This window comes from Littorina saxatilis, linkage group LG1 (assembly GCF_037325665.1).
Source record: "Littorina saxatilis isolate snail1 linkage group LG1, US_GU_Lsax_2.0, whole genome shotgun sequence".
Taxonomy (NCBI): Eukaryota; Metazoa; Mollusca; class Gastropoda; order Littorinimorpha; family Littorinidae; genus Littorina; species Littorina saxatilis.
In genome coordinates this window covers 23,579,341-23,607,211 of record NC_090245.1, presented here as the reverse complement: position 1 = coordinate 23,607,211, position 27,871 = coordinate 23,579,341, and the positions used below count along the sequence as shown (strand labels likewise).

General features: G+C 40.6%; 1 protein-coding gene across 1 annotated transcript in view; it reads right to left on the bottom strand.

Moving 5' to 3' along the window:
• Window positions 1-189: 189 nt before the first annotated feature.
• The window catches only part of LOC138965168 (conserved oligomeric Golgi complex subunit 7-like), a 27,815-nt gene continuing 133 nt past the window's right edge, over window positions 190-27,871 (bottom strand). The window contains exons 2-24 of the mRNA XM_070337291.1: window positions 25,388-25,480; window positions 24,923-24,967; window positions 24,579-24,634; window positions 24,191-24,275; window positions 23,583-23,672; window positions 22,701-22,769; window positions 22,439-22,474; window positions 19,215-19,335; window positions 18,633-18,715; window positions 18,110-18,214; window positions 16,778-16,936; window positions 16,439-16,493; window positions 15,490-15,620; window positions 15,051-15,125; window positions 12,566-12,631; window positions 12,126-12,261; window positions 8,395-8,497; window positions 7,624-7,727; window positions 6,427-6,557; window positions 6,081-6,164; window positions 5,565-5,679; window positions 4,985-5,116; window positions 190-1,903 (exon numbers count right to left, since the gene is read on the bottom strand). Coding sequence (XP_070193392.1) covers window positions 1,737-1,903; window positions 4,985-5,116; window positions 5,565-5,679; window positions 6,081-6,164; window positions 6,427-6,557; window positions 7,624-7,727; window positions 8,395-8,497; window positions 12,126-12,261; window positions 12,566-12,631; window positions 15,051-15,125; window positions 15,490-15,620; window positions 16,439-16,493; window positions 16,778-16,936; window positions 18,110-18,214; window positions 18,633-18,715; window positions 19,215-19,335; window positions 22,439-22,474; window positions 22,701-22,769; window positions 23,583-23,672; window positions 24,191-24,275; window positions 24,579-24,634; window positions 24,923-24,967; window positions 25,388-25,480 — 2,241 coding nt within the window. The 3' untranslated portion in view covers window positions 190-1,736. The remainder of the gene's footprint in view (window positions 1,904-4,984; window positions 5,117-5,564; window positions 5,680-6,080; window positions 6,165-6,426; window positions 6,558-7,623; window positions 7,728-8,394; window positions 8,498-12,125; window positions 12,262-12,565; window positions 12,632-15,050; window positions 15,126-15,489; window positions 15,621-16,438; window positions 16,494-16,777; window positions 16,937-18,109; window positions 18,215-18,632; window positions 18,716-19,214; window positions 19,336-22,438; window positions 22,475-22,700; window positions 22,770-23,582; window positions 23,673-24,190; window positions 24,276-24,578; window positions 24,635-24,922; window positions 24,968-25,387; window positions 25,481-27,871) is intronic.

The window sequence follows — 27,871 nt, the reverse complement described above, 5'->3', positions numbered from 1 at the left end:
CATGCATGATCAGAAAATATATGTTCAAATGTGTGTTTCAGAGTGTATATGTGTGTGTGTGAGCATGTGTATACGCATCTATGTGTGCGCATGCATTTTCACATGAGTATAATGGTCTGTCTTTGTGTGTCTGGATGTATTGCTGGTACACAAAAAATCTCAATATAAAAACAAGAAACATTGTGAATATTTTGTTTTCTTTTTTTTAATTTGAGATAAAATCAACTGATCCTTCTAAAAGTATTTACCTAAATAGTTTACAACAATAACAAGTCCAATTAAAAACATTGTAAAATCTACTTTTTGCCTCTTTCTTGGTAGTCACTTTTTCATCAATCTTTTAAATACAGGGTGAACCCAAAAAATGCCACCCACAAAAATACTAATAACTTCTACATTTGTTCACACAATTATTTCATATTTGGTGCACATTAACTTCAGCTTATGCATGACATGTCCACAAAGTAGGAATTTTAGAAAAAAAGTTTCCAAATTCGGGGATCGAGTCAACAGAACGAGGTTTGACATTGAGCGGTAGCCATACTTACCTGATTTAAAACCCTCCAGACTTTTACCTTTTGATTATCTGAATGTCTGAGTATACAAAAACACACCCTTCACCCCCCCCCCCCCCCCCTCCCCCAGATCATTACTGATTAGTGACCTGGAGAAAGCAGTTACAGCTAGGTTCAGGACAATCCCTACACAAGAAAGCATTGGAGTCATTGACAATTTTGGAGTTGTTATCTGGAACACATTTTGGAGAGAAGGTAAAAGTTGGACCATTTTACCTACAGACTGGAAACTTTGTGGAATGGTCGTGAATAAACTGAAGTTCATGCACAACAACTATGAAGATATTCGCTGAACTCAAATGACTTGATAAATGACCCCCTTCATTGTTGCGCAATGCCACGCTTAATTCCTCAATGACATGAATGCATTTCTCCATGGGTAATGTCCTGATCCTGCCTGTAATTGCTTTATTCAAGCCACTGATTGTCTCAGGTTGGTCATGGTATATTAGGTCTTGTCTAAGGTTGGTTATGGTATACTAGGCCCTTCAAATAACCCCAAAGGTAACAATCTGGAGGGCTTAAATCAGGTTTGTTTGGCTACCGCTTAATTTCAAACCTCGTACTGTTGAGTCGTTCCCCCAATTTGGAAACTTTTTTGAAAGTGCACGAAAGTCAGACCATTTGACTTACAAACCTGCCACTTTGTGGACGGGTTGTGCATAAGCTGAAGTTAAGGTACAACAAATATGAAGTAATTTGCTCACTAGACGTAGAAGTTATTAGCATTTTGTGGGTTGCATTTTTGGGGGGACACCCAGTATAATGAAAGTAGGAGTTCACAGTAACAATCACCGACGTCTGGTTTCAAAGTGTTTTCGATTGTAATTTTTTAACAAGATGTAAGTATATATATATACATGTACAATATAACTACACTGTATTCAAAATGTTCATCGATTGCTGACATTAACAAATTCAATCACAATGATATCAGATGGATATGCTAGCACACACACACACACACACACACACACACAAACAAACAAGCCTACACATGCACCCACTCCCTCCCTATCTCTCTCTCTCTTCTAGAACAAGCACAAAGAAAGTATCCCTCTCATTTAAAAGACAAGCACTCCCACCGAATGAACCCTCAGAGCAGTACCCTCAAGTCATTATTCTGAATAAATATTTTAAGAGATTTCACATGAAATCTCTCTACACTTCAATGCCTCTCATGGAAGCAATAGTGTGTGAGATTCTTTGTGGCATGACTTCTGCCTTGTCTGAAAAATCCTCTGGTTTGGCCTTGAGCAGGGTGTCAATCTGGGTCAAGGTCTCAGAAGTCTGAAGGCCAAGGTCATCAAGGACGTTTGTCAGGTATTCTGTTGGAAAAAAGAAAAGTCTAAAACACGGATCTTGTGTACAATACTTCTGCATCAGATAGCGTCAGTTTTTATTTTTTGCTTTGTTTTTTTAATTCAAAGTTGAAGAAGTTGTGGTAGGCAAAAGAAATTGCAAACAAGTCGCGTAAGGCGAAATAACAACATTTAGTCAAGCTGTCGAACTCACAGAATGAAACTGAACGCAATGCAACGCAGCAAGACCGTATACTCGTAGCATCGTCAGTCCACCGCTCACGGCAAAGGCAGTGAAATTGACAAGAAGAGCAGAGTAGTACTTGCGCTGAGAAGGATAGCACGCTTTTCTGTACCTCTCTTTGTTTTAACTTTCTGAGCGTGTTTTTGATCCAAACATATCATATCTATATGTTTTTGGAATCAGGAACCGACAAGGAATAAGATGAAAGTGTTTTTAAATTGATTTCGAAATTTTAATTTTCATATTAATTTTTATATATTTAATTTTCAGAGCTTATTTTTAATCCAAATATAACATATTTATATGTTTTTGGAATCAGCAAATGATGGAGAATAAGATGAATGTAAATTTGGATCGTTTTATAAAAAAATTATTTTGTTTACAATTTTCAGTTTTTTAATGACCAAAGTCATTAAGTAATTTTTAAGCCACCAAGCTGAAATGCAATACCGAAGTCCGGGCTTCGTCGAACATTACTTGACAAAAATTTAAACCAATTTGGTTGAAAAATGAGGGCGTGACAGTGCCGCCTCAACTTTCACGAAAAGCCGGATATGACGTCATCAAAGACATTTATCAACAAGTCGCGTAAGGCGAAAATACAATATTTAGTCAAGTAGCTGTCGAACTCACAGAATGAAACTGAACGCAATGCCATTTTACTCGTAGCATCGTCAGGCCACCGCTCATGGCAAAGGCAGTGAAATTGACAAGAAGAGCGGGGTAGTAGCCTAGTTGCGCTAAGAAGGATAGCACGCTTTTCTGTACCTCTCTTTGTTTTAACTTTCTGAGCGTGTTTTTAATCCAAACATATCATATCTATATGTTTTTGGAATCAGGAACCGACAAGGAATAAGATGAAAGTGTTTTTAAATTGATTTCGACAATTTAATTTTGATAATAATTTTTATATATTTAATTTTCAGAGCTTGTTTTTAATCCGAATATAACATATTTATATGTTTTTGGAATCAGCAAATGATGGAGAATAAGATAAACGTAAATTTGGATCGTTTTATAAATTTTTATTTTTTTTTACAATTTTCAGATTTTTAATGACCAAAGTCATTAATTAATTTTTAAGCCACCAAGCTGAAATGCAATACCGAACCCCGGGCTTCGTCGAAGATTACTTGACCAAAATTTCAACCAATTTGGTTGAAAAATGAGGGCGTGACAGTGCCGCCTCAACTTTCACGAAAAGCCGGATATGACGTCATCAAAGACATTTATCAAAAAAATGAAAAAAACGTTCGGGGATTTCATACCCAGGAACTCTCATGTCAAATTTCATAAAGATCGGTCCAGTAGTTTAGTCTGAATCGCTCTACACACACACACACACACACACACACACACGCACGCACACACGCCCGCACAGACACCACAACCCTCGTTTCGATTCCCCCTCGATGTTAAAATATTTAGTCAAAACTTGACTAAATATAAAAAAATGAAAAAAACGTATGGGGATATCATACCCAGGAACTCTCATGTCAAATTTCATAAAGATCGGTCCAGTAGTTTGGTCTGAATCGCTCTACACGCACACACACACACACACACACACATACACCACGACCCTCGTCTTGATTCCCCCCTCGATGTTAAAACATTTAGTCATAACTTGACTAAATGTAAAAAGATACACAGACTGACAGACAAACTCAATTTCAATGTGAACAGGTTAGGGTCCTCAATGCTATATCTATTAAATCACGCTCCAGGGTTGTTGCTTCCTTTGAAAGTCAAAACAGAAATCAATTAATTTGGAATGTCTGCAGGCAAAACAAACATGTGAATTAGGAAAAGGTACAGAGTGCAGGTCACTCCATATAATTGCACCCAGTGTGAACATCTTCCGTTCTGGAACATTCTGAAATGGTTCTTTCTGACACATTTCTGTTAATTGGTTTCTGAGGCTAGAGGCATTGAAGCTTGAGGGTTGTATTCAAGTTTAGCAAGTTCGGTTTTATTTGTGGTTGATACGAGTATCTCAACAGGAGTTCAAATGCTGACAATCTGTCCTACTTTTCCTTCCTGACAAGTACTCTTCTTTTGAAACTGTACTTGATACATGCATGTACAGTTAAGGCAAAATGAAAGGATCTTTCTGGAATATTTTCCAGAAGAAAAGAAAACTTTGTGTCTACAACAAACATGCAAGGATGCAACAGTTTCTCTCAGAACAAAGTCTTTTCCTGGAAGTTTGGGTACTGTTTTGTTGAATAACCCACATACAAAATATGATGTTATTGAAAACTAAAATCAACAACAAATAAACAAACAACCAACCAAACACGTAAAGGAAACCTACACTAAAAGCATAACGCTTCCTATTTGTCTCCCGTTCATTCAGTTCCAAATGGTTTTCTTCACGGCTTGACAGTCCCTGCAGGCACTACTACCTCTTGCCCAACAGCATATCCATCCCAAACAACCCTTGTCAAACCTCAAGTGTAGCAATTCATTTTGTTGTTGAATTTTCAGAGTAGCGAATGGTGTTTTAGTGTAGCATTGTCTAAAACGTATTCACATATATCCACATTTAGGGTACTTTGCGCACGAACATATACACTTTTAAAAAGTTCATTAAAAAAAGAAAAGAAACATCATGCCCAATAGAAAGTGTCTACAGCGCCACTTTTCAGGGTGGATACCCATTACACAAATTCTGAACGCTACACGTAGAGTACAAGTAGTGAAAATCAGAAATGAGTACCAGGACTCACAAAAAAGAGCAAACTTGCATGCTTGTGATTATTTGTTTGAGCATAGCAATTGCAAGCTTGGCATAACAGCGTAGCAATTTGTGTTAAAACCTAGCTGAAAGTGTATATCAGTTGGCAACTCTGCCTACTCACCAATGTCGGTGATAAGCTGCTTGGCGCCATGCGACGTGAGTTGCAAGATTTTGAGCATCTCCTCCCCAAAGACATGCATGGTGCCACGCGCCACCGACTCCAGCCACAGGTCTGCCAGGTGTTCTGGGGGCTCTGTACCCACAGGTGAGAAATAAATTCTTAGCTCAGGTTACAGGTGAGAAATCAATTCTCAGCTCAGGTTCTTTACCAACAAGCATGCGTGGAAGAGGAAGAAGATGCTTCTGATTAGTCATTATAGACACCACCCAATTTCACTGTCAAAGCGATACAAAAAAAATCAACACACACACAAACCTTGCCTACAGCTAGTGTGAGGTAGCTTGTTGTGTCCAATGGCCACCATCAAGGCAGGGATATCTTGGAAGATGAATACACTGACAATACCAGACACACACAAACCTTGTTCACTGGTGTAGGGCAGCTTGCTGTCTCTGACAGTAAAAGTCAAGGCAGGGCTATCTTTCAAGATGAATATGCTGACAAACAAGACTACACACACACACACACACACACACACACACACACACACACACACACAAACACACACACACACACAAACCTTGTTCGCTGGTGTAGGGCAGCTTGCTGTGTCGGAGGGCCACAGTCAAGGCTGGGCTGTCTTGCAAGGTGAAAGGATCCAGATGCTGAGGCAGTGTCATCAAATACTGACCGATCTGTAGCAGAAAACAAAATCACAAACCATGTGTGAGTACCAACGAGAAACAAACATAAAAAAGAGGGTAAAACAATGAAGTCCAAAAAAAATGAAAGCTAAAATAACTAGACTCTGTTCATTCTAACCTAAAAATGAAAATCATTTTTTCGAAGAACATGTTTCCCTGTATAGATAGATCCTTTGTGTTATTTGAAAGGGCACAAGGCAAAACTATAACATTACCTCTAAAATGTGATCACATATTTTATCTTTTTTTTTCAAAGTTACTTTTGATATATGAGTAAAAAAAATTTGAAAAACAAAAAAACAAAAACAAAAAAACCCAAGATACCTTACAGAAATAATCAACCTCAGTTGACAACAATACCTTCACGTAAGCTAGTACATAATTTTGCAAACCTTAGTTATGTATTCCTGTGGAGCCAGACTAAAGGTCGGCAGGTCAGAGGTCAAGGCCCCTCCAGCACTTTGAGAAGTCCAGATCTTTGGAGGAAAAATGGAGACACTGAAGTTTTTCCATTGACATATGAGGAGAAAATCATTAACATTGTCAAAAAAGTCTGTCTTTAGACATCTCTGTAAGATAATAGATGGTAAAGGGGTTATTGGACCAGAACAAAACGTCAAAGGTACAGTACTCGAGAGGCATATTTACTTCACCGTCAACCACAATTTCCAGAGAATCTCCAGAGCAAAGAAAAGCAGACAGCTTCTTAATGTCAAATTTCTTCCGTTGTGTACTGACCTCCATTGTGGAAACGTTGGCCAGATAGTTTTTGAGCTGAGCAAAGACGATCTCAAAGGCAAATTTGTGCAGTTCTTCACTGAGTCGCCCCAAGTCCGCCATCACCTCCGTCAGCACAGAGGGCGTGTCGCCTGTAATGGTTACACAGCCAGGGAATCAGTAAGGCAACTGTGACAGTTATATTTTATAAGTAGATATATTCAACACAGCTGTCATCACTGCTTTGCATCATGGCTCACATACATTTTTCTTTGGGATAAACCATGCGGTACTTAAATGCATTAACCGTTTCTGTTACAAACTCAGTATTGCAGAAGACGGAAATTAAAATGCATCACAGCAACTAATTTCTCAAACCTACTTTTCTGTCTTTTTTTCCCAAGCACATCATTAAGATTGTGGGGCATTTAATCAGAAATAAAAACAACATATACTGTAGATTCCTTCCACTCACCCTCAAGCTCACTTTTCACATTGATTCTTCCATTTTTTGGTATGTAACTTAACCTCTTGAGTGCCAAGCCTGTACCATGTAAGCATGGTTGCATTCTGCAATGTGATGTGCCCAGCCCTGTTTCAGGTAGGGCTAAAGGGTGTGATGCTGGCATCATGTTACCAATGAAGGGAGCGAAGTCAGTATTGTTTTCTTTTGTAGAGGAATGAATGAACTTCCCAATGTTGCTTCCCTTTGACCATAACAGCGGCTGATTCTCAGCATTTGCTGGAAATCGTAATCATGCATGCAATGGGAAGGGATCAGGTTTGTTGGAGGCCTACCAGCACTCAGCTACTTGGGTTGATGTAACTCATGTGACATACCATGCAGAACTTCTAACCCATATAAAGAGACGGTCTATCCAAAACTCAGTATCAAGAAATATCCAGTGGGCCTGAGATGACCAGTTTTGTTGTGCTGATATTTTCAAACATTGTGTTTGTATTTGTGTTTCAATACATACACACTCATTCAAGCAGACTTGCAATCACACCAAAATATTAGGCAGGTGTATCACTATTGTCCATGAAATAAGTGTTGATTATCTCTCAAGGCTGTCCTGAATTGACCAGAAAGTTGACTCCGCAAGTCTTTTTACCATTAAATCACTGCCAAAGCTTTGTGCAATGAGCTTTGTAACGTAGACTTCGCGAAGTTGACTTCGCCCAATTAAGATCATGCAGGCTACACAGTTTTCTCACCTTCTTCCAGCTTGATAACAAAGGTTTCCAGTGCCTCAATGTCCTCTTTGTTGCTGAGGAACAGTGACGCTTGGAAGGCCAGGGTCTGAGTACGACTGTTAACCCTGCACAGAAGGAATCATTGAAGTCAGTAAATCTATCAAATATAATCTATAGTACAGTTCAGTTAAAGCACATGGTCTGCATTTCAAATGCATGCATATTCAACGAATGTTGCTGTTTACAGACCTGTTTACCTAATTGGAACAGTTGGTGTATTTTCCACAGAGACTTAGTGTATTTTCAAAATATTGAGTGTATTTTCTTACCATACAGGTAGAGGTGCTTCTTAATCATGTGACCCACGTAAAACAGTGAAATTCCAATACAACGTCCGTCGCACTGATGATAAAACTATAAGAATATGACACTGGAAATCGTTGTATTTTCTTATCAACCAGTGTATTTATCGTATTATTGGAAACATGGCGTACAAAATACGGCAAAAATTGTATAAGTAAACAGATCTGTGTTTATAATTACACCACTAAAAAAAGGAAAACCCACAATAAACTCAAAAACCAATGACATTTAAATGGTTGTTGTTGTTTTTGTATTTGTTGTTTGTTTGTTGTTGTTGTTGTTTTAAAAATCATGTCAAAAAGAAATTTCAAAAACACCCACAGAAACAAAGTGAACAAGTAGAAGGAAAGAAAGAAAGAAAGAAAGAAAGAAAGAAAGAAAGACAGAAAGAGAACAAAAAGGACGAAAATGTACAGTAGCAGCACCAACTTTTTAGCGTGTTCAGCATATGCCTGTGTAAGGGGAACCAGGGCTTTCAGAACCGAGGCAATGAGCTGTTTGTCCAGTTCCTCCATCTGCATGATCAGCATCCCTGTCACACAACACAACTACATGTCAAACCCTGCTAGTGCAGAGAAGTGGGAACACAAACGTACAGTAGCATCCAAAGCCGTTTACTAGTTCTGCATAAGCATTGGGAACTCCCATCTACACATGAACACCTGATAACATCCACACAAACACCAAATAGTTTTATATATATATTAACTCTACAACTGTTTGCCGAATATCGCTTGAACCACATGATGTACATCTGATCTACTTGTGTATATCGTTTTCCTATCTCGACACAAGCCCAGCAAAACACAATCATTTTAAAGCACAATTGTAAGCAAGCCTACAAAAGACTGAATAAATGCATATTTGGGTCCTTCCACAAAGCTGTGTACCACAAGAGAATCATGACTTTAGAGTAAAATTTCGGAATGTTTTTTTGCTTCTCGAATGATATAAGGTTATCAACAGACTGCAAATTAACCAAAGAGATAACGATAATATAATCAAGAAAATCGTTCGGTTGGTTAGTGTTTTGTATGAAAGCAAACACTGAAAATGACGTCAAAAATGGCGGTTTTCATGTGACATGCTTAAATCTTGATTTTAAGTATCCGTGTGGCTGCTACATGTAATGAAATGCGACCAAGAACTCCCCGATATACATCTTCGTTGTCTTTTGTGCTAGTGTTACATATGCACTTAGCTGTTTTCCCCTACACATGTTTACAGTGTGCATTTGGATCGTTAAAAAAAACGGTTGCCTACCTAACATTTGGTTTCTAAAACCAACCGCGAACTACGTGAACATGTCTATAACTTCTGCACGCACGAATATGCGACTGTGTGTATTATTAGGCACAACTGATGTGAAATGAACGTGTTAGAATGTGCGCCGTGTAAATTTGATCCGATTTGAATGTGATTTTGCCTTTCGCGTGTCGCCACTAAGCTTCGTTTCTATTTGTTCTGGTTACGCTGGATCGTTAAAAATGATATTTGTCACTTATCAACGCATCAAACTTGGTGTTTCTTTCGCATGTGATGTTCTACAGCATCGCTGAAAGGTTTTTCCATAAAAAAAATCCATATATTTTTGGAACGCAGCAGGCGTGGAGCGTATTATGAGTCGTTACCAACGAGGGACGAATGTTACGTAGGCATCCTTTTGCGATTCTTCGCTCTTAAAGTTAATATTTTTAAAAAGTTCGACATTTCAATGTTTTATTTTGTGATAGACGTGCTCGGTGTCTCTTTGTCAAGTCTTAGGCTATTCTTTGTAGTCTAGTCCTGTTCAAGTTGTAAGAGTTAAGGGAAAAAACCGTTAAATTTTCATCAAAATTGGAACACACTCGACTATATTTTCTTTCCGAAAACGATAAATCGAAGAAAATCAGATTAAATGCTGTTGCGAAATAGATATGTGATTGTAGATAAAAGTCATGTGTATTTTTGTGCCAAATATCATGCATTTCTGATGTATGATGTTGCTGTAAAACCGTTTCCTAGAAATCCAATATGGCGGCTGTTTCCATAGCAACGCCGATCTGTGTCCATTAATATTTGCACATTTTTCATTGATTGTTATAAGTCACTTCAATGACTACCAAGAACACTAGGTTATTCCATGTATTCTCCAAGTTTAATTTTAGTGCCACACATTGCCTTACCACTAAATTTGTATGAATTTTGGGCAAATAATTTCTGAGGCTGAATTTCTTCCCAACTAAGAAAATTGTAATGACAAATCCAAACATGATTTTTTTTGCATTTTTGATCAGTTCCCGAATAAAATAGATATAGATATCAATCACTATGAGGCGTATTCCGTGGGTACAGTTCTAAGCGCAGGGATTTTCAATTAATTTTTTTTTTCTTTTTAATTTTTTATGCAATTTATATCGCGCACATATTCAAGGCGCAGGGATTTATTTATGCCGTGTGAGATGGAATTTTTTTACACAATACATCACGCATTCACAGATATGTCATGTTTGCTTTAACAATTTGCACAAATATTAGGCAAAACAGTATTCGTGGAGACGGGCTCACCATCTCAACCTTCGGGTTTCGGCTAACCTAGCCTTACTTGTCTCTATGATAACCTGATTCTGGGCATTCAGTGTACATCTTGTAGCTACATGTTGACTCAATGTTATTTATTGACTCACACGAGTGGATTTGTTTGTTACTTCACACAGACGATGTTTGTTTGTTGTTTGACACAACCAAAAAATACGTTTTTGTTACCTATAACTAGTTCAGTTTGTTTCCCCTGACTGCATTTTGTTCGGAATACGCTCTACATGTGAAGCAAAAAAAGCTTGTTACTATATACTATGGCTTTTTGTTATCTGTCTTGTGTGTTTAGATCCCATGTTACGTTAAACATGTGTGATGTTACACAACTTTCCGACCATCCCTCTGGCAACGTGACATATACAGACCTGTTTACCCTAAACCCGAGGCAAGAGTACTTTCCCAAAAAGTTGAGTGTATTTTTCAAAAAGTTGGTGTACTTTGCAAGCAAAGCCATATGGGCTAGGGAAAATGTACGCGTGGGTGCAAACGTGTTTGTGTAAGAATAGCATGTCTTGTGAACACCGGGCCTTCAGAATTTCACTCCTTCAATACAACAGGGATAAAACAATGTTATTTACCTGTCAGTTTATAGCATTATAACCAGTGTCTTCCAAACAGATTGATAATGAAAAGATGAAGTTCGTGAAATAACATCTGCGGTTGACAGTGGCAAGTTCATTTTTACAATCATCTCAGAAAACATTGCTTCAGCACGGACTACAGCCTTTTCTTCTGGCAGGATTTGCTTTGCGGGAATGAACTTCATAATTCCTAGGCAGCTTTCAGCGGATTTCATTGCAGCAACCTTGTCCAGGTGAGATTTGGAACTGCAGTGTCGTTCGATGTCATATTTCCCAGCATGGCCAACGGAGAAATCTGATTTACAATACTTGCAGTGTGCATGACTTTTTCCCATAGTAGACTCCACAATTCCTGGCTCTTTCTTATATTTCTCCAAGAAAATCTGCTGCTTCTGCTGTTTAGATTTGGTACAGTCATCCGAAACTGGCACATTTTTCCGCTTCATTTTGCCACGATTGTCCAGACGATCGCACGTGCCAACAACTGAACAAGGTTTCCACAGCTGAAGACTTGCTGTCATGGTTATCTCCCTTCGACCGAAACCGGTATCAGTTGTACCATCCCGTAATCAGCACACCAACACCGGAAAACGTATTCTAGACTTTTTCTTATGCGTATTTTGTGTGTGTGTCGCGTATTTGCGTACCGATAATAATTTGGCGTACAAAATACGCCCAAATCGTACTGGTAAACAGGTCTGCATATATCTATATCTTTCACATAAACCGTAATAACAACAACCTATTCAGACACTTTCAATTTCCATGATGCATGTCACACTTTTGGTACACAGCTTTATGGAATGACCCATATTCACTAAAGCATCTCTCACAACGTGCATACCCCCACCAGCTGAATCTGTCTTCTGACAGACATAACCAGAACCATTAGCACACACAGGACAATACTCAATCCCCCCCTTTCTGATTCCCACACCTCAACCCCCATATCTACCTCATCTTACTGCTCATCTTCACATATAATCATGACAGCACACCTACCACACGTCTGTATGATTCTGAGGGAGTGCTGAAAGTTGGACCAATCTTCTGATTCCTCGCTCTGCCCTGCCCGGCACTTCTCGCGAATGTTCACCACCACTCTCCGGAATTCTCTCGTGTAGCTTGAGAAGAAGGTCTGAAAACATAACAAGAAAATATTAATTTCATGTTGAGCAGACGTACAATTAAGCTCCAGCTGTACGGTTTGAATTTGTAATCAGGTCACATAATTTGTTCCCAGTGCAAGCCTGTGGACTTATGTTTGAAAGTTTAGAAGTTGTGCCAAGGTGCATTCATAACACATTCATTTTGTTCAACGTTTCTGCATGTATTAGCTGTATGAGTTGGCTTACATTGTTGAGTCGTTTCAAAGGTAATTAGATTCTCTTACTAGCTTGGGATTGATGCCTAAACAAAACAAAATGTAATGGGTCACTCACCTTATATGCTTCCAACAGACCAAGGAAACAACATCCATTCGTCAACTGCAGACATCGCGTACTGGACTGCAACGAGAAACAAACAACACTTTTGTGAATTAAGTGCTACCATAAATATACAAGAAGAGCAAACGCTCGATCGAGTCACTTTCGCAGTTCTGAATATTATATGAGGCATCAGATGGACAGGAAGAAATTGCTATTCACAACACAATGAGTCACGTTCACATAAAATTTGAGCCCGGTCACTTTTATAGTTTCCGAGAAAAGCCCAACGTTAAGTTGTGTGTTGCCGAACAGAAAAGGCTAGTTATCTCCCTTGTTTTTCTGATAACGTTCGTAAAAGGCTACAGATGTAAATACTTTGATGTAAAGAATAATCCTACAAAGTTTCAATCACATCCGATGAACTTTGTCAAAGATATAAAATGTCTAATTTTTCCTTTGACGCTGACCTGTGACCTTGAAAAAGGTCAAAGGTCAACGAAACCATCGTTAAAGTGTAGAGGTCATTGGAGGTCACGACTAAACAAAATATGAGCCCGATCGCTTTGATAGTTTCCGAGAAAAGTCCAATGTGTGTGTGTGTGTGTGTGTGTGTGTGTGTGTGTGTGTGTGTGTGTGTGTGTGTGTGTGTGTGTGTGTGTGTGTGTGTGTGTGTGTGTGTGTGTGTGTGTGTGTGTGTGTGTGTGTGTGTGTGTGTGTGTGTGTGTGTGTGTGTGTGTGTGTGTGTGTGTGTGTGTGTGTGTGTGTGTGTGTGTGTGTGTGTGTGTGTGTGTGTGTGTGTGTGTGTGTGTGTGTGTGTGTGTGTGTGTGTGTGTGTGTGTGTGTGTGTGTGTGTGTGTGTGTGTGTGTGTGTGTGTGTGTGTGTGTGTGTGTGTGTGTGTGTGTGTGTGTGTGTGTGTGTGTGTGTGTGTGTGTGTGTGTGTGTGTGTGTGTGTGTGTGTGTGTGTGTGTGTGTGTGTGTGTGTGTGTGTGTGTGTGTGTGTGTGTGTGTGTGTGTGTGTGTGTGTGTGTGTGTGTGTGTGTGTGTGTGTGTGTGTGTGTGTGTGTGTGTGTGTGTGTGTGTGTGTGTGTGTGTGTGTGTGTGTGTGTGTGTGTGTGTGTGTGTGTGTGTGTGTGTGTGTGTGTGTGTGTGTGTGTGTGTGTGTGTGTGTGTGTGTGTGTGTGTGTGTGTGTGTGTGTGTGTGTGTGTGTGTGTGTGTGTGTGTGTGTGTGTGTGTGTGTGTGTGTGTGTGTGTGTGTGTGTGTGTGTGTGTGTGTGTGTGTGTGTGTGTGTGTGTGTGTGTGTGTGTGTTTGTGTGTGTGTGTCTGTCTGTCTGTCTGTCTGTCTGTCTGTGTGTGTGTGTGTGTGTGTGTTCGCGATGCACGGCCAAAGTTCTCGATGGATCTGCTTCAAATTTGGTGGGCATATTCAGGTAGACCCCGGACACAACCTGGTGGATGAAAATTTTCAACACGTGCTCTCAGCGCGCAGCGCTGAACCGATTTTGGTTTTTCTATTCATCTTCCCAGATCCATTCCCACTAACTCTTCCTTATCTTCTCCACTGTTTTGTGTTTATCTCCCTTCCTTTGTGTGGCGTCAATCCATATTCCCCGTTACTATTTTTAGAAGGTCACTGTCCACAACGCTCAATCCATATTCCCGTTACTATTTTTAGAAGGTTTCCTTCGTGTGGCATCAATCGCGTACGGTGCGCCACTCACCCGGCAAAGCTGGGTACCCGGCGAAGCCGGCCTACGGTGCGCCACTCACCCGGCAAAGCCGGGTACCTGGACTGGGTGGCCGAGTGGTAACGCACTTGCGCTCGGAATCGAGAGGTTGCGTGTTCGACCCTGGGTCAGGCCGCTATTTTCTCCCCCCTTTCCTAACCTAGGTGGTGGGTTCAAGTGCTAGTCTTTCGGATGAGACGAAAAACCGAGGTCCCTTTGTGTACACTACATTGGGGTGTGCACGTTAAAGATCCCACGATTGACAAAAGGGTCTTTCCTGGCAAAATTGTATAGGCATAGATAAAAATTGTCCACCAAATACCCGTGTGACTTGGAATAACAGGCCGTAAAAAGTAAATATTCGCCGTAATGGCTTGAGATTTACTGGCCGATGTGAATGCGTGATGTATTGTGTAAAAAATTCCATCTCACACGGCAGAAGTTAATATGTAAATCGCTGTGAGCTCTTGTGAGGAGGGGCGATTAATAAATGTCCATTATTATTATTATTATTATTATTATTCGGCTCTACTTCTTCCCGGCAAGCCGGCTACCCGGCGAAGCGGGTATTCATCTAGTCCTGTATATATGGTCAAAAGTGCGTTTTATGGCAAGGCAAGGCAAGGCAAGGCAAAATTTATTTCAGAAATAATTGGGTTTACAGGTAAACTCACACCTGTAAAATGTACAAAAACAGAAAGAAATTTGCCATGCAACATACAATTCAGAAAGAAAGGCAAAAAGAACCAACAGGAGTAACAGAAACTCACATTGTTAGCAGCACTAAAGATCTTGCTGACTGATTCTGATAGAAGCTGCACAGTGTCAAAGATCTCTTCGTGGTCCTGGAAAATAAAATAAAAGCATCAAAGTATACAGACGCTGCGCCTCTAAACTTCTGTCATTCTCAGCACCATCAACAATACCATCAAGGGGGAACATGATCAAGGGAAGAAACTCTGCAAATCACGTTTTCTGCAACTTCACCAGGACAATGACCTGAAGGGGCGAAAGTTTGGAAATAATGTTGTTGCTTCTTACAATGCACAAGATCATGAAATCATAGAAAAGAAAAAGAAATTTTAAAAAAACCAGCAACTGAACTGCCCGACCCTCCCCCGTAAATTCAAAGTCAGGAAAAAACAAAAAACTATGCAAAAACGATTACTTCTGGGGATCTCAAGAAAATTTGGAAATCCATCTACTTACCAATTTGATATTGTCGAGATCCTTGCTGAGTGCCACTTCCTCAAACACTTTGTACTTGACCAGGTAAGGTCTGTATGGCTGGTACACTGCCTGCAGCAGTCTCTCCAAGCTTTTCGCTTCTGCCATGCTGTCTGTAAGTGAAGGAGTAAAGAACATTAGAACAATCAATCAATCAATCAATCAATGAGTCTTATATCGCGCATATTCCGTGGGTACAGTTCTAGGCGCTCTGCAGTGATGCCGTGTCAGATGAAATTTTATACGGCCAGTAGATTGCAGCCATTTCGGCGCATATTTACCTTTCACGGCCTATTATTCCAAGTCACACGGGTATAGGTAGACAATTATTAACTGTGCCTAAGCAATTTTGCCAGGAAAGACCCTTTTGTCAATCGTGGGATCTTTAACGTGCACACCCAATGTAGTGTACACGGGGGGAGGTTCGGACACCGAAGAGAGTCTGCACACAAAGTTGACTCTGTGAAATAAATTTCCGCCGAACCTGGGATCGAACTCACGCTGACAGCGGCCAACTGAATACAAATCCAGCGCGCTACCAACTGAGCTATATCCCCGCAGCTTGTACTTGACCAGGTAAGGTCTGTAGGGCTGGTACACTGCCTGCAGCAGTCTCTCCAAGCTTTTCGCTTCTGCCATGCTGTCTGAAAGTGAAGGAGTAAAGAACATTAGAACAGCTTGTACTTGGAATTCCCTAATGACCTTTTCTTACCAAAGCCTGGTTGTGACTGGAGCAACAACTAATGAGTAAATATATGTGTGTCGGGGGAGGGGGGGGGAGATGAATGGGTGATGGTGTATCAAATGATACAGGACTCAGGGTCGCAGAAAAAAAATTATATGACTGAAACAGCAAATGTGTCTGCAAAATATTACAATTTTTCTGCCCTAAATGTTGACAAACTCTACTAAATAAAGTGAACATATTTACCTGTCATGTATACTTCTACAGCTGTCTCCATGCTTTTTGCAAAACGTTCTGAAATCTGCAAAGTTAACAAAACAAAATATTAACATCCGGGACACTAAGAGGCACATATTACACACAAACATGAATAATTCAAAGTTTCAATAAATGCAATCAAACAGCGATGAGAGAAAAAAAAAAGTGTGTTAAACTAAAGAAGTAATAAAATGACAGAGTTTAAAAAAAAAATATTTTCCATATTTTCAGATAGGAGCGACAGCATAGTTTGGTAAATAGGACAAAACACAAGAAACATTTGTACACTGATTGACATATGAAAGAAAAAATGAAAAGAGCAAACACCTGTTTGAGATCTGACAAAGCTGTAAGAGTATCTGGATTCTGCTGTAGATGCTCGGCGAAGCAAGCAGAAAGCGTGGGGTCAAGGGTCGTGATGGCGTCTGTCAACATGTCAAGGATGACTGGCACCGGATCCTTGAACACTGTTGATGTCCACATCACCTGCACATGAAACAATCAAAAGATTACGTCACAACAGTAAACAGTAGATGCTGTGGCATGTGTTACATAAATATCTTTTGATCTTACGAGAAGGCAAAAAAGAAGAACTAAAGAGGTTATTTTTCTGAACCTGCTCTGAAAATAACACTGAAATCGATGTATTCGTGGAATTTTGGCGTAGCTCGATTCTTGGCGATTTGGATGTTTTTGTGCTTTAGACTAAGTAAATCATTCTCCATGAGAAATATTCTCTTGAATACGATTGACAATACATGATTTAACATTATTTTATCTTTCTATCCTTACCAAGAACAACTATCAACACTATTTTATAATAAGAATAATCAGTTTTGTCCTTCTCCCGAAAAGCTGTTAAAAACGAGTTACGATTAAATTCAACAACACCGTTAATATGCAGTCCTGTGGGCATGTGTGTGTTTGTGTGTGTGTGCGTGCATGAGCGCAGGCACATCCACACTAAATGCATTGCAAGACGACCTCACCACAGGTATTTACCAACACCTACACTGATTCTTCGGAACAAAAGCAAAGATTCTTCTGTCGCAAAATGTGTACAATTACTTACAGTTACAAGTCTGACTTTCAAGAAAAAAGCTTAGAACATTAAATGTTACTCCTCGATCCTCTTCCTAAAAAGGTTATTACAAACTGGAAAATGACAGAATTCTCAAGAACAGTCTGAAAACATTTGCCTGTGTGAACAAATTCAAGAAATGAAAGTTAAAAATGTTAAAAGTCAGTAAAACCTGACAATAGCTTCAACTTTTCAGGTTTTGCTATGTGACTGAATACTCCAAATGTGACCCTCCACCACGAAATGAGTCGCATGTCACCTTTGCATGATTTTCATATTTTTACATTTTCCTAAAGAGTGTTTTATGCTCTAACCAGTGGTGAAAACCGTTTTAGAAAAGAGCGAAAACTGTTTGAGTTATAAGCCTGTGACTAAGGTGACCCTCACACTGTTACCAGACACTCCCTGGACTTATATTAAGCCTAACGCAGAACCGCACGAGGTGACATGCGACTCATTTCGTGGTGGAGGGTCACAAATGGTTGAAAAATGAGGAAATTCACAAAGAAATAATTCCGTGCTGCAGGAATTCCTGGTTTCTGGATGGGAACATTCATCCTAAGAAAAGTAAAACAGACCTGCATGTGCCAGGTGGACAGGAGCAGGTCATAAAGCTCTGCCAGTTTCTCCGAGAAGCTGCCGTCTCCCTCTGATATTGTCTTCCATGACTGAATAAGCTGCGTCTAAACACAGAATCACAAGCACAAAACTTAGAACTGTTGTGTCCATGATAACGCTGAAGGAACTTATATATAATAATATATATACACTTTTTTTGGGTGTGAATTAGCTGAAGACAAAAGGATGTTCATATCATATTAATTAACACGCACATGCAATCAATTCATAAATTATCTATAACTTAATGAGTATAACTACCATAGTTAATCAAAACAACGGCAAGCAGACCCAACTCCTCATCACCATAATTTTATATTATAAAAACCCCACCAAATTCTCAACAGTTTTCTCCACAATTACCAATTATCGTAGTGTGATGTTATAATTCAAAACCGAGTAACAAACTGTATGACTCTAGCTGCAATTTGAGGCAGTTTTGAAGCCACATTAGTGAAAAGCTACTTAATACTCTTTTTCTACCTTGTAACACTTGTGGTAGTACTTGTAGAGCTGGGGCAGTCTGTCCATGTCTTCAAACATCTGCGTAAATTTCTTGGTTGCCTCTGAAAAACAAAGAGAGCACTGCCGTCAAAGACTCATGGATACACACTAACATTTGTAATGGCCTACACAGCGGTTGGTGCCCTGTTCTTTAAAGTCAAGGTCCCTGGACTTGAATCCCTGGTTTGAGATGAAGAAAGGGCAATGTAGTCAGGCCGTTGATAATTTCAGACGCAGAGAGCTAAGAGACTGTGTTTGACTATCATAGCGTATCGGGCACTGAAAAAAATTCAAACACGCAGCCCCAAAAATAATTTCATTGTAACTCAGAATTTTTCTGAGTCAACTACACACAGACACACATATGCATGCATGCACGCATGGAAGCACACACACACACACACACAGTGCACACACACACACAAAGTACCTGCACAGAAGGTAGACTCAGCTTACCACCACAGCAACCTCTCAATTTCAACAGTGCTAAAGACCTTTTCCCTACCACCTACCATCACTCACAATAGCAACAAGACAAATGGGATGGACGAGCAATCTTACCAAGAGACTGTGAGTTGAAAGCAGCAATGAGCTGAGGACTGATGAGTGCTTCCAGCCTGTTCTTCAGTTTCTCCAAGTGCTGACATTTCTCTGCGTAGTCGGGGGTGTCAACAAGGATTTGCTGTTTTAACCCAAACACATCAAAATCAACTGCAATAAAGAGAATCTTGAACAAATGAGGCAGAGCGCTGTTTACACAATGATGGCGCTAGTATTTTTTAAAACCGGTACCCAAACTTTTATTATGCAAACAGTCCAGAAAAAAACCGGTAGGCTTCTCATTGGAACCAGTAAGAGTCCAACTCAGAGTACTGGTTTCTTCTTCTTCGTCGTTCATGGGCTTAGACTCCCACGTTCACTCATGTTTTTAGCACGAGTGGATTTGTACGTGTATGACCGTTTTTACCCCACCATTCAGGCAGCATACGCCGATTTCGGGGGAGGCATGCTGGGTATTTTCGTGTTTCTATAACCCACCGAACTCTGACATGGATTACAGGATCTTTTCCGTGCGCACTTGGTCTTGTGCTTGCGTGTACACACGAAGGGGGTTAAGTCACTAGCAGGTCTGCACATAAGTTGACCTGGGAGATCGGAAAAATCTCCACTCTTAACCCACCAGGCGGCAGCGACCGGGATTCGAACTCCCGACCTCCCGATTAGGAGGCCGACGTCTTACCACTGCGCCACTTCGCCCGTCAGAGTACTGGTTTAATTTATTGTTTTACAAGCAAAAAAAACGGTTGTTCTAAAAATCAACCGGTAGGTCACACCGGCAGCCTATATTTTATCGGTATTTTCTCTTTTCAACCGGTAAAATACCGGTAATTACCGGTTAACGCCAATACTGTTACAGATCTGATAAACAAAGGGAAGTAAGCGCTCTTACACACATCTTGGAGGATGAAAGTCGCTTGTTCATTTCAATGCTTGTTATTCTCTCAGGTGCCAGGAGATTGGTTCAGAATAGCTCTCACTTACTCTATTACACATGTGAACAAGAAGAGCAAACGCTCGATCGAGTCACTTTCGCAGTTCTGAATATTATATGAGGCATCAGATGGACAGGAAGAAATTGCTATTCACAACACAATGAGTCACGTTCACATAAAATTTGAGCCCGGTCACTTTTATAGTTTCCGAGAAAAGCCCAACGTTAAGTTGTGTGTTGCCGAACAGAAAAGGCTAGTTATCTCCCTTGTTTTTCTGATAACGTTCGTAAAAGGCTACAGATGTAAATACTTTGATGTAAAGAATAATCCTACAAAGTTTCAATCACATCCGATGAACTTTGTCAAAGATATAAAATGTCTAATTTTTCCTTTGACGCTGACCTGTGACCTTGAAAAAGGTCAAAGGTCAACGAAACCATCGTTAAAGTGTAGAGGTCATTGGAGGTCACGACTAAACAAAATATGAGCCCGATCGCTTTGATAGTTTCCGGCCGGACAGACTAACACTGACCGATTACATAGAGTCACTTTTTCTCAAGTGACTCAAAAACCAGATATAAAACAGTCTTGACCTCAACCGACCACCCAAAGTATTATATATGTATTGTTGTGAACATGCAAAACTTCTATATATATATACGACTTGTGTGTGTGTGTGTGTGTGTGTGTGTGTGTGTGTGTGTGTGTGTGTGTGTGTGTGTGTGTGTGTGTGTGTGTGTGTGTGTGTGTGTGTGTGTGTGTGTGTGTGTGTGTGTGTGTGTGTGTGTGTGTGTGTGTGTGTGTGTGTGTGTGTGTGTGTGTGTGTGTGTGTGTGTGTGTGTGTGTGTGTGTGTGTGTGTGTGTGTGTGTGTGTGTGTGTGTGTGTGTGTGTGTGTGTGTGTGTGTGTGTGTGTGTGTGTGTGTGTGTGTGTGTGTGTGTGTGTGTGTGTGTGTGTGTGTGTGTGTGTGTGTGTGTGTGTGTGTGTGTGTGTGTGTGTGTGTGTGTGTGTGTGTGTGTGTGTGTGTGTGTGTGTGTGTGTGTGTGTGTGTGTGTGTGTGTGTGTGTGTGTGTGTGTGTGTGTGTGTGTGTGTGTGTGTGTGTGTGTGTGTGTGTGTGTGTGTGTGTGTGTGTGTGTGTGTGTGTGTGTGTGTGTGTGTGTGTGTGTGTGTGTGTGTGTGTGTGTGTGTGTGTGTGTGTGTGTGTGTGTGTGTGTGTGTGTGTGTGTGTGTGTGTGTGTGTGTGTGTGTGTGTGTGTGTGTGTGTGTGTGTGTGTGTGTGTGTGTGTGTGTGTGTGTGTGTGTGTGTGTGTGTGTGTGTGTGTGTGTGTGTGTGTGTGTGTGTGTGTGTGTGTGTGTGTGTGTGTGTGTGTGTGTGTGTGTGTGTGTGTGTGTGTGTGTGTGTGTGTGTGTGTGTGTGTGTGTGTGTGTGTGTGTGTGTGTGTGTGTGTGTGTGTGTGTGTGTGTGTGTGTGTGTGTGTGTGTGTGTGTGTGTGTGTGTGTGTGTGTGTGTGTGTGTGTGTGTGTGTGTGTGTGTGTGTGTGTGTGTGTGTGTGTGTGTGTGTGTGTGTGTGTGTGTGTGTGTGTGTGTGTGTGTGTGTGTGTGTGTGTGTGTGTGTGTGTGTGTGTGTGTGTGTGTGTGTGTGTGTGTGTGTGTGTGTGTGTGTGTGTGTGTGTGTGTGTGTGTGTGTGTGTGTGTGTGTGTGTGTGTGTGTGTGTGTGTGTGTGTGTGTGTGTGTGTGTGTGTGTGTGTGTGTGTGTGTGTGTGTGTGTGTGTGTGTGTGTGTGTGTGTGTGTGTGTGTGTGTGTGTGTGTGTGTGTGTGTGTGTGTGTGTGTGTGTGTGTGTGTGTGTGTGTGTGTGTGTGTGTGTGTGTGTGTGTGTGTGTGTGTGTGTGTGTGTGTGTGTGTGTGTGTGTGTGTGTGTGTGTGTGTGTGTGTGTGTGTGTGTGTGTGTGTGTGTGTGTGTGTGTGTGTGTGTGTGTGTGTGTGTGTGTGTGTGTGTGTGTGTGTGTGTGTGTGTGTGTGTGTGTGTGTGTGTGTGTGTGTGTGTGTGTGTGTGTGTGTGTGTGTGTGTGTGTGTGTGTGTGTGTGTGTGTGTGTGTGTGTGTGTGTGTGTGTGTGTGTGTGTGTGTGTGTGTGTGTGTGTGTGTGTGTTAAGGTGGTGTCTTAACGTTAAGGTGGTGTCTACGGACGGCCGGCCGGCCGGCCGGACACACTAACACTGACCGATTACATAGAGTCACTTTTTCTCAAGTGACTCAAAAAGGGAATCAAACTGCTGATTTCACACTCACCAAGCTCTGCTGCATCCCTGCAAGCTTTTCTGTTATCTGCACAACAAAATGAAATTTGTACATTTGAGCACCCACACCTACTTACACACACAAATGCACGCCTGCTCGAACACACACACACGCGCACGCATAAGCACACACACAGTTTCTGACCACAAGAAAGGTACGTTTTTCAAAACCAGAGTCAGGCAACTTATGCCATGATCGCTAAAAAAAACAAAATGTGTTGTTGGTGCTGCTACTGACGTTGCTTAAAGCTCACCTTTTCCACATCCTGAGACTGGAACACCTCCTCCACATCAGCACTCAGAGTAGTCCAGTTGTCTGCCTCCTGAAAAACATCAATAGACACTGAAAATTCAGTTGCTGCCTTCTAAATAATGATATTCACACTCCATATTCAGCACTGCAGACTCTTAATTAATGACTGTTGACCCTAAGATCTGTCTTCCTCAACTTGAGCATTTCTTTCTGAATCTGTGTTGGCCTAATTCAATATGTACATTGTCACAGATATTCTGTCAGCTTCTCAATGTTCTGGTAGGATCTTTGGCCAGAGAAATTTTACATAGCTGATTCAAAACGGCTGTGTTTAATCCCTTGATTATGTTCTGTTCCTATGCTACAATCTGGCTGTATTGCTTTGATCATGGAATCAGCAGTATGCATACAATAAGGTGTGACATAAATCATCTTCTCACTATTATTTCACTTCTTTGTTGTAATCTTCTTGAGAAAAGGGTGAGGTGTGTGGGTGTGTGTGGGTGGGTACATTGGGGGAGGAAATCTTCTTCTGTTCTTCTTTTATTTTTTATATCAATTTGTCACTATATAGTTATGAGACAGATAGGGCAGATAATGACGAGAGAGATAAAGGGAGGGGGAAGTTTACAGTGCCGTGTGCCGGGCTGTCAGCAGTACCCACCAATGTTAGCTCTGGCACCGTCGCGTCTCAGTTCTATACCGAACACTGCACCCCTTATTCAAGGAAACGACACCGCGCTGTTCTGGACAACTATCCTCGCATACAAGGAAGACTGATACAAAGAGCTATAAGTTAAACCGACTCTGGCGGCTAAGGCAAAGCCAAATGCTTGATTGTCTTGAAACTATATACAACAAACAAAATATGGTAAGGATCTACCTTGAGGGCATCGGCCGTTGTTTTCATGCGTGACTTGATGGAGTCCAGGGTGAGCAGCATCTGCATGGACTGAGCTGTGTTCTTCTCCACCTTGTGCAACAAACACAATCAGCACCAATCAATATTTCTGTAATATATGTACAGTCCAACCTGCATTGCGACCACCACTCAAAAGATAGTGTTCACCTACCACAATGACCTTTAAATCAAGTCAGCATCAATCAACATTTCTGTAATACAGTCCTACCTGCCCTTGCGACAACGAACCTCTCGAAAGATAATGACCATCTACCCACAACGACCACTCCGTAGGATCCCAGGCAGGTTTTTCTTGTATATAATTTACCTTTTCATAGCGACACACACTTTTGGACTATCCCTTAGGTGGTCGCTATATATACAGGTTTGACTGTACCAAAAAGCTATAAGAAGTTCAAACCAGGAAATGCCATAAACTGTATACAAAATCCTGAATACCCAGTTCCATCAGCCTACGTGACCCTAAAAAGACAACCCCCCCCCCCCCCCCCCCCCCCCACCATTACACACACAAACAAATTTGATTAATAAGACAAGCATCAATCTACAGAAGAACAAGCCTTACTTACATTTTCAATGTCTGCTTTGACAGATCTCATCTGATCTCGGAGAAGCATGGACTCCTGTTTCACAGCATCCAGCTCCCTAGTTACTCTGTTCAAACGATAGAAGCAAACATATCACACATTATCATGCAGGCACAAATGATAAAATCTTAGTCAATTATTTTGGAGAGATGTTCATTCCGTAAAACAGAAGTGAACATGGAAGTTGCAGCCCAGAAATGCTGTATTATGATTTACTTGAATAAAATCTTGTTTAAACCAACAAGCAGTTGTTAACAATAACAAACAAAATAAAATACTTGTATTTGTGGTATTATACAACACCTATTAACTTACTTTCTATTTCATAATAGTCATAACATTTACAATGCATATTATATACATAGCTTACCTAGGAAGATTTTGAAGAGCTTGTTGACTTGCCTCTTCTAAAATGTTATTCACTTCCTGAAAAAGAATCATCATCATATATCATCATAAATCCGTCACAGATAGGCTGCTAAAGTTCCAAAATCATCATAATCGTCATCACCGAGCAGCCTGTTAGTAATACATCGAGTACTGTGAGTCAACTAACCCATTCAAGACATCTCTCATTAACAAAATCTCTCCCCATTTCTTTCTATAAACATAATTGACTCATCTTTGATTCATCTATATTGTTTGTCAGTTAATAAACGTATTATGTATAATGTGTCTAAATCACAAAAATACTAAAAATGTGTTGAAACAAACCTGGATAAACATCTGTAACTTCATAACCATCGTTGTTGCATTTTGCTGAAAAAAAAGAATACAAAATGTTTTATCCAACACAATGAAAATGAAACAGTGAAAGCAGATTCCTGTTAGAATGAATTGGTCTACTTGTAGTTGTACATAAACTGTGGTAAGCTATGATTATGTTGCAGAATGTCTTGTTTTATTAAAAGTACATGAAAACGTTTTGCTCATGCTTAAATCTTGCATGCAGCAGAAAAAACCCAGTTTCTTGCATTAAAGTTTACACTCACAGAGTCACACATGAATTGCATAGATCTGTTTATTTTTCTGTTGGAATTGTCACAGTTCACTATTAAAATCATAATCATTTTACCTGAGGAGGTACAGCAATGGTGATAAGATTCTTTTGCCACAAAACATTAATGAATGGATCTCTGAGTCACCAATCTATTAAAAAGAATTTTTTTTTTTACTTACATCTAATGATACTCCAGGCTCCCTTTGCTGGCGGAATGCACCATTCACCCACTCCTTGGCGTCAAAATCAGCATCCATAAACTTTGAATAATCCTGTCAGTGAACCATTATAATCAGAGATAAGAACACATACATGCATTAACTTGCAAAAAAATTTTGTTATTAGTTTTCATCCATATATATCTATATATATATACGACTTGTGTCTGTGTGTGTGTGTGTGTGTGTGTGTGTGTGATTGATCGCCATGCACGGCCAAAGTTCTCGATGGATCTGCTTCAAATTTGGTGTCCATATTCAGATACACCCTGCACAAAATCTGGTCGATGAGATATTTCAACACGTGCTCTCAGCGCGCAGCGCTGAACCGATTTTCGTTTTTCACTGCACGTTACTATTTTTAGATCTCCCTTCCTTCGTGCGCCGGCGTCAATCGATATTCCCGTTTGTACGTTAATATATTTAGAAGGTCACTGCACGTTACTATTTTTAGATCTCCCTTCCTTCGTGCGCCGGCGATGCCGGCGTACACCCGGCAAAGCCGGGTCCCCGGCGACGGCCGGGTATTCGGCTCTACTTCTTCCCGGCGAAGCGGGTAATCATCTAGTATAATATATATACATTGATGTTCCGAGGCGTCGGTCATCGGTCATGGACCGATTTAGGTTGTAAAATGACCGATTGCAAACACCTCTGTCCTGTCAAATGTCCGATCCGATCGCGAAGTCAGCGGTCATTGTCCGATAGTATTACGTCTAGAGCGGTCACTGCAAGAAGAATCTGTACAAACTGAAGTATCAAACCCCATTAAAACGAGTTCGAATCGGGGCCTACTTGAACTTCAATTTTCACTCTCGGTCGAACAATAACACAAGGGACGCAACTCTCGACCGAACAATATTACAAGAGCCACAACTCTCGCTACTTTTGACAGCGACACTTTACTTCCGCCGCCACATTTCTGCAAAGATGCCGCCGAAGAAAAAGGTTTGCGTGGGAAAAGGGCAGACACTTTTGAGTGGCTTTGTTAAAAAAAAGGACGACACGGACAGTCAAGTTGCAGGGCCTTCGGCCCCGTCGGAGACTGAAGCCTCAGAATCTACAATCTCAGGAAGAGACGCAAGAAACGAAAGTAGCTGTTCAAGCTCACTGAAAATGATCACGTGTGACATTCTGAAGTGTGTGAAAGATCACTTGTCACTTGTGACATTAATTCTGAAGCATAGTGTGTGTGTGTGTGTGTGTGTGTGTGTGTGTGTGTGTGTGTGTGTGTGTGTGTGTGTGTGTGTGTGTGTCAGTGTGTGTGAAAGATCACTTATGACATTCTGAAGCATGTGTCTGTGTGTGTGAAAGTAACCCTACTGAACACTGTTGCATTTAAAATATTAAAATAAATTTGGAACTGTTCAGTTTTTATTTGCCTTTATTCATATATTCTCAGTCATCTAAAAAAAAAGTTAGGTGCCATGATTGGTTCGCTTGATCTGAATGTCCTATTGTTTTTTTGTAGTCAGGACATGATGTCCTATTACTGTATTAGTTTTTTGATTCAGGACATTTTGTCCTGTTGCCCTCCAGTCCTAGGAACATCACTGTATATATATATATATATATATATATAGAATGAGATTGAGGTAAGTTAATTCACAGTCAAAATATCCATAGTCTATCTAGTTTGTTCCATAAAGTTTGAGAGTATGAGCTCCCTTTGTTAATTGGAACTGGCAGGATTTTAGAGTATATTGTTTCTACTTTAGCCGCTCAAATATTATAGATTTTGAGCAGACATGTTCATGCAAATTAATGTTACCCAATTAGCCGACATCAGGGTAATAATAAAGAGGGGACAGAAGATATCTTCTCCTGTTGCAGACTTTCAAGACAGAAGTGCATGAGTCAGAGTCTCTCACCCTGTAGTGCTTCATTCAAAATGCTACTGTGGTTGGAAAAGTGTTTGTGCTAATAATAATATGTATGTCATAAATTGGGAGTATACTAATTCAACAGTGTGAATGTAAATGTCTGGGGTTTTACCGCAGTAGCTGAAACAAAAAGCCATCACACCTCTTATAGTGCACTGTCATGGATGTTCAGTCCCATAAAATATGCACAGCATGACGTTCAAAAGTTAAAACAGGAGTTGGGTCGCTTGGACCTTAGTCAGTTACTGAGTTAGTGGCAACCCACTGTATCCTGATTGCCAACGAATGGGAGAATTTCTATAGCGGGTGTTGTATAAACAATTCAGCTCACCAATTCTCGGATCTAATCAATACCCAGGGTTTTACATGATGGAATAACGCCATCCCCCATTTTGGTACATGCCAACATTCAACAGCCTGACTGCTTCCTGTACAAAGTGGGAATTTTCAGCAGTGTTAGTGTAGGATTAGGAACACTAGAGTCTAGAGCGGATCAGAAGGTTTCCTCAAAGCAGACGCCCCAACATTGCCGTTATGTGCTATGTCTACCAATTTATCTATA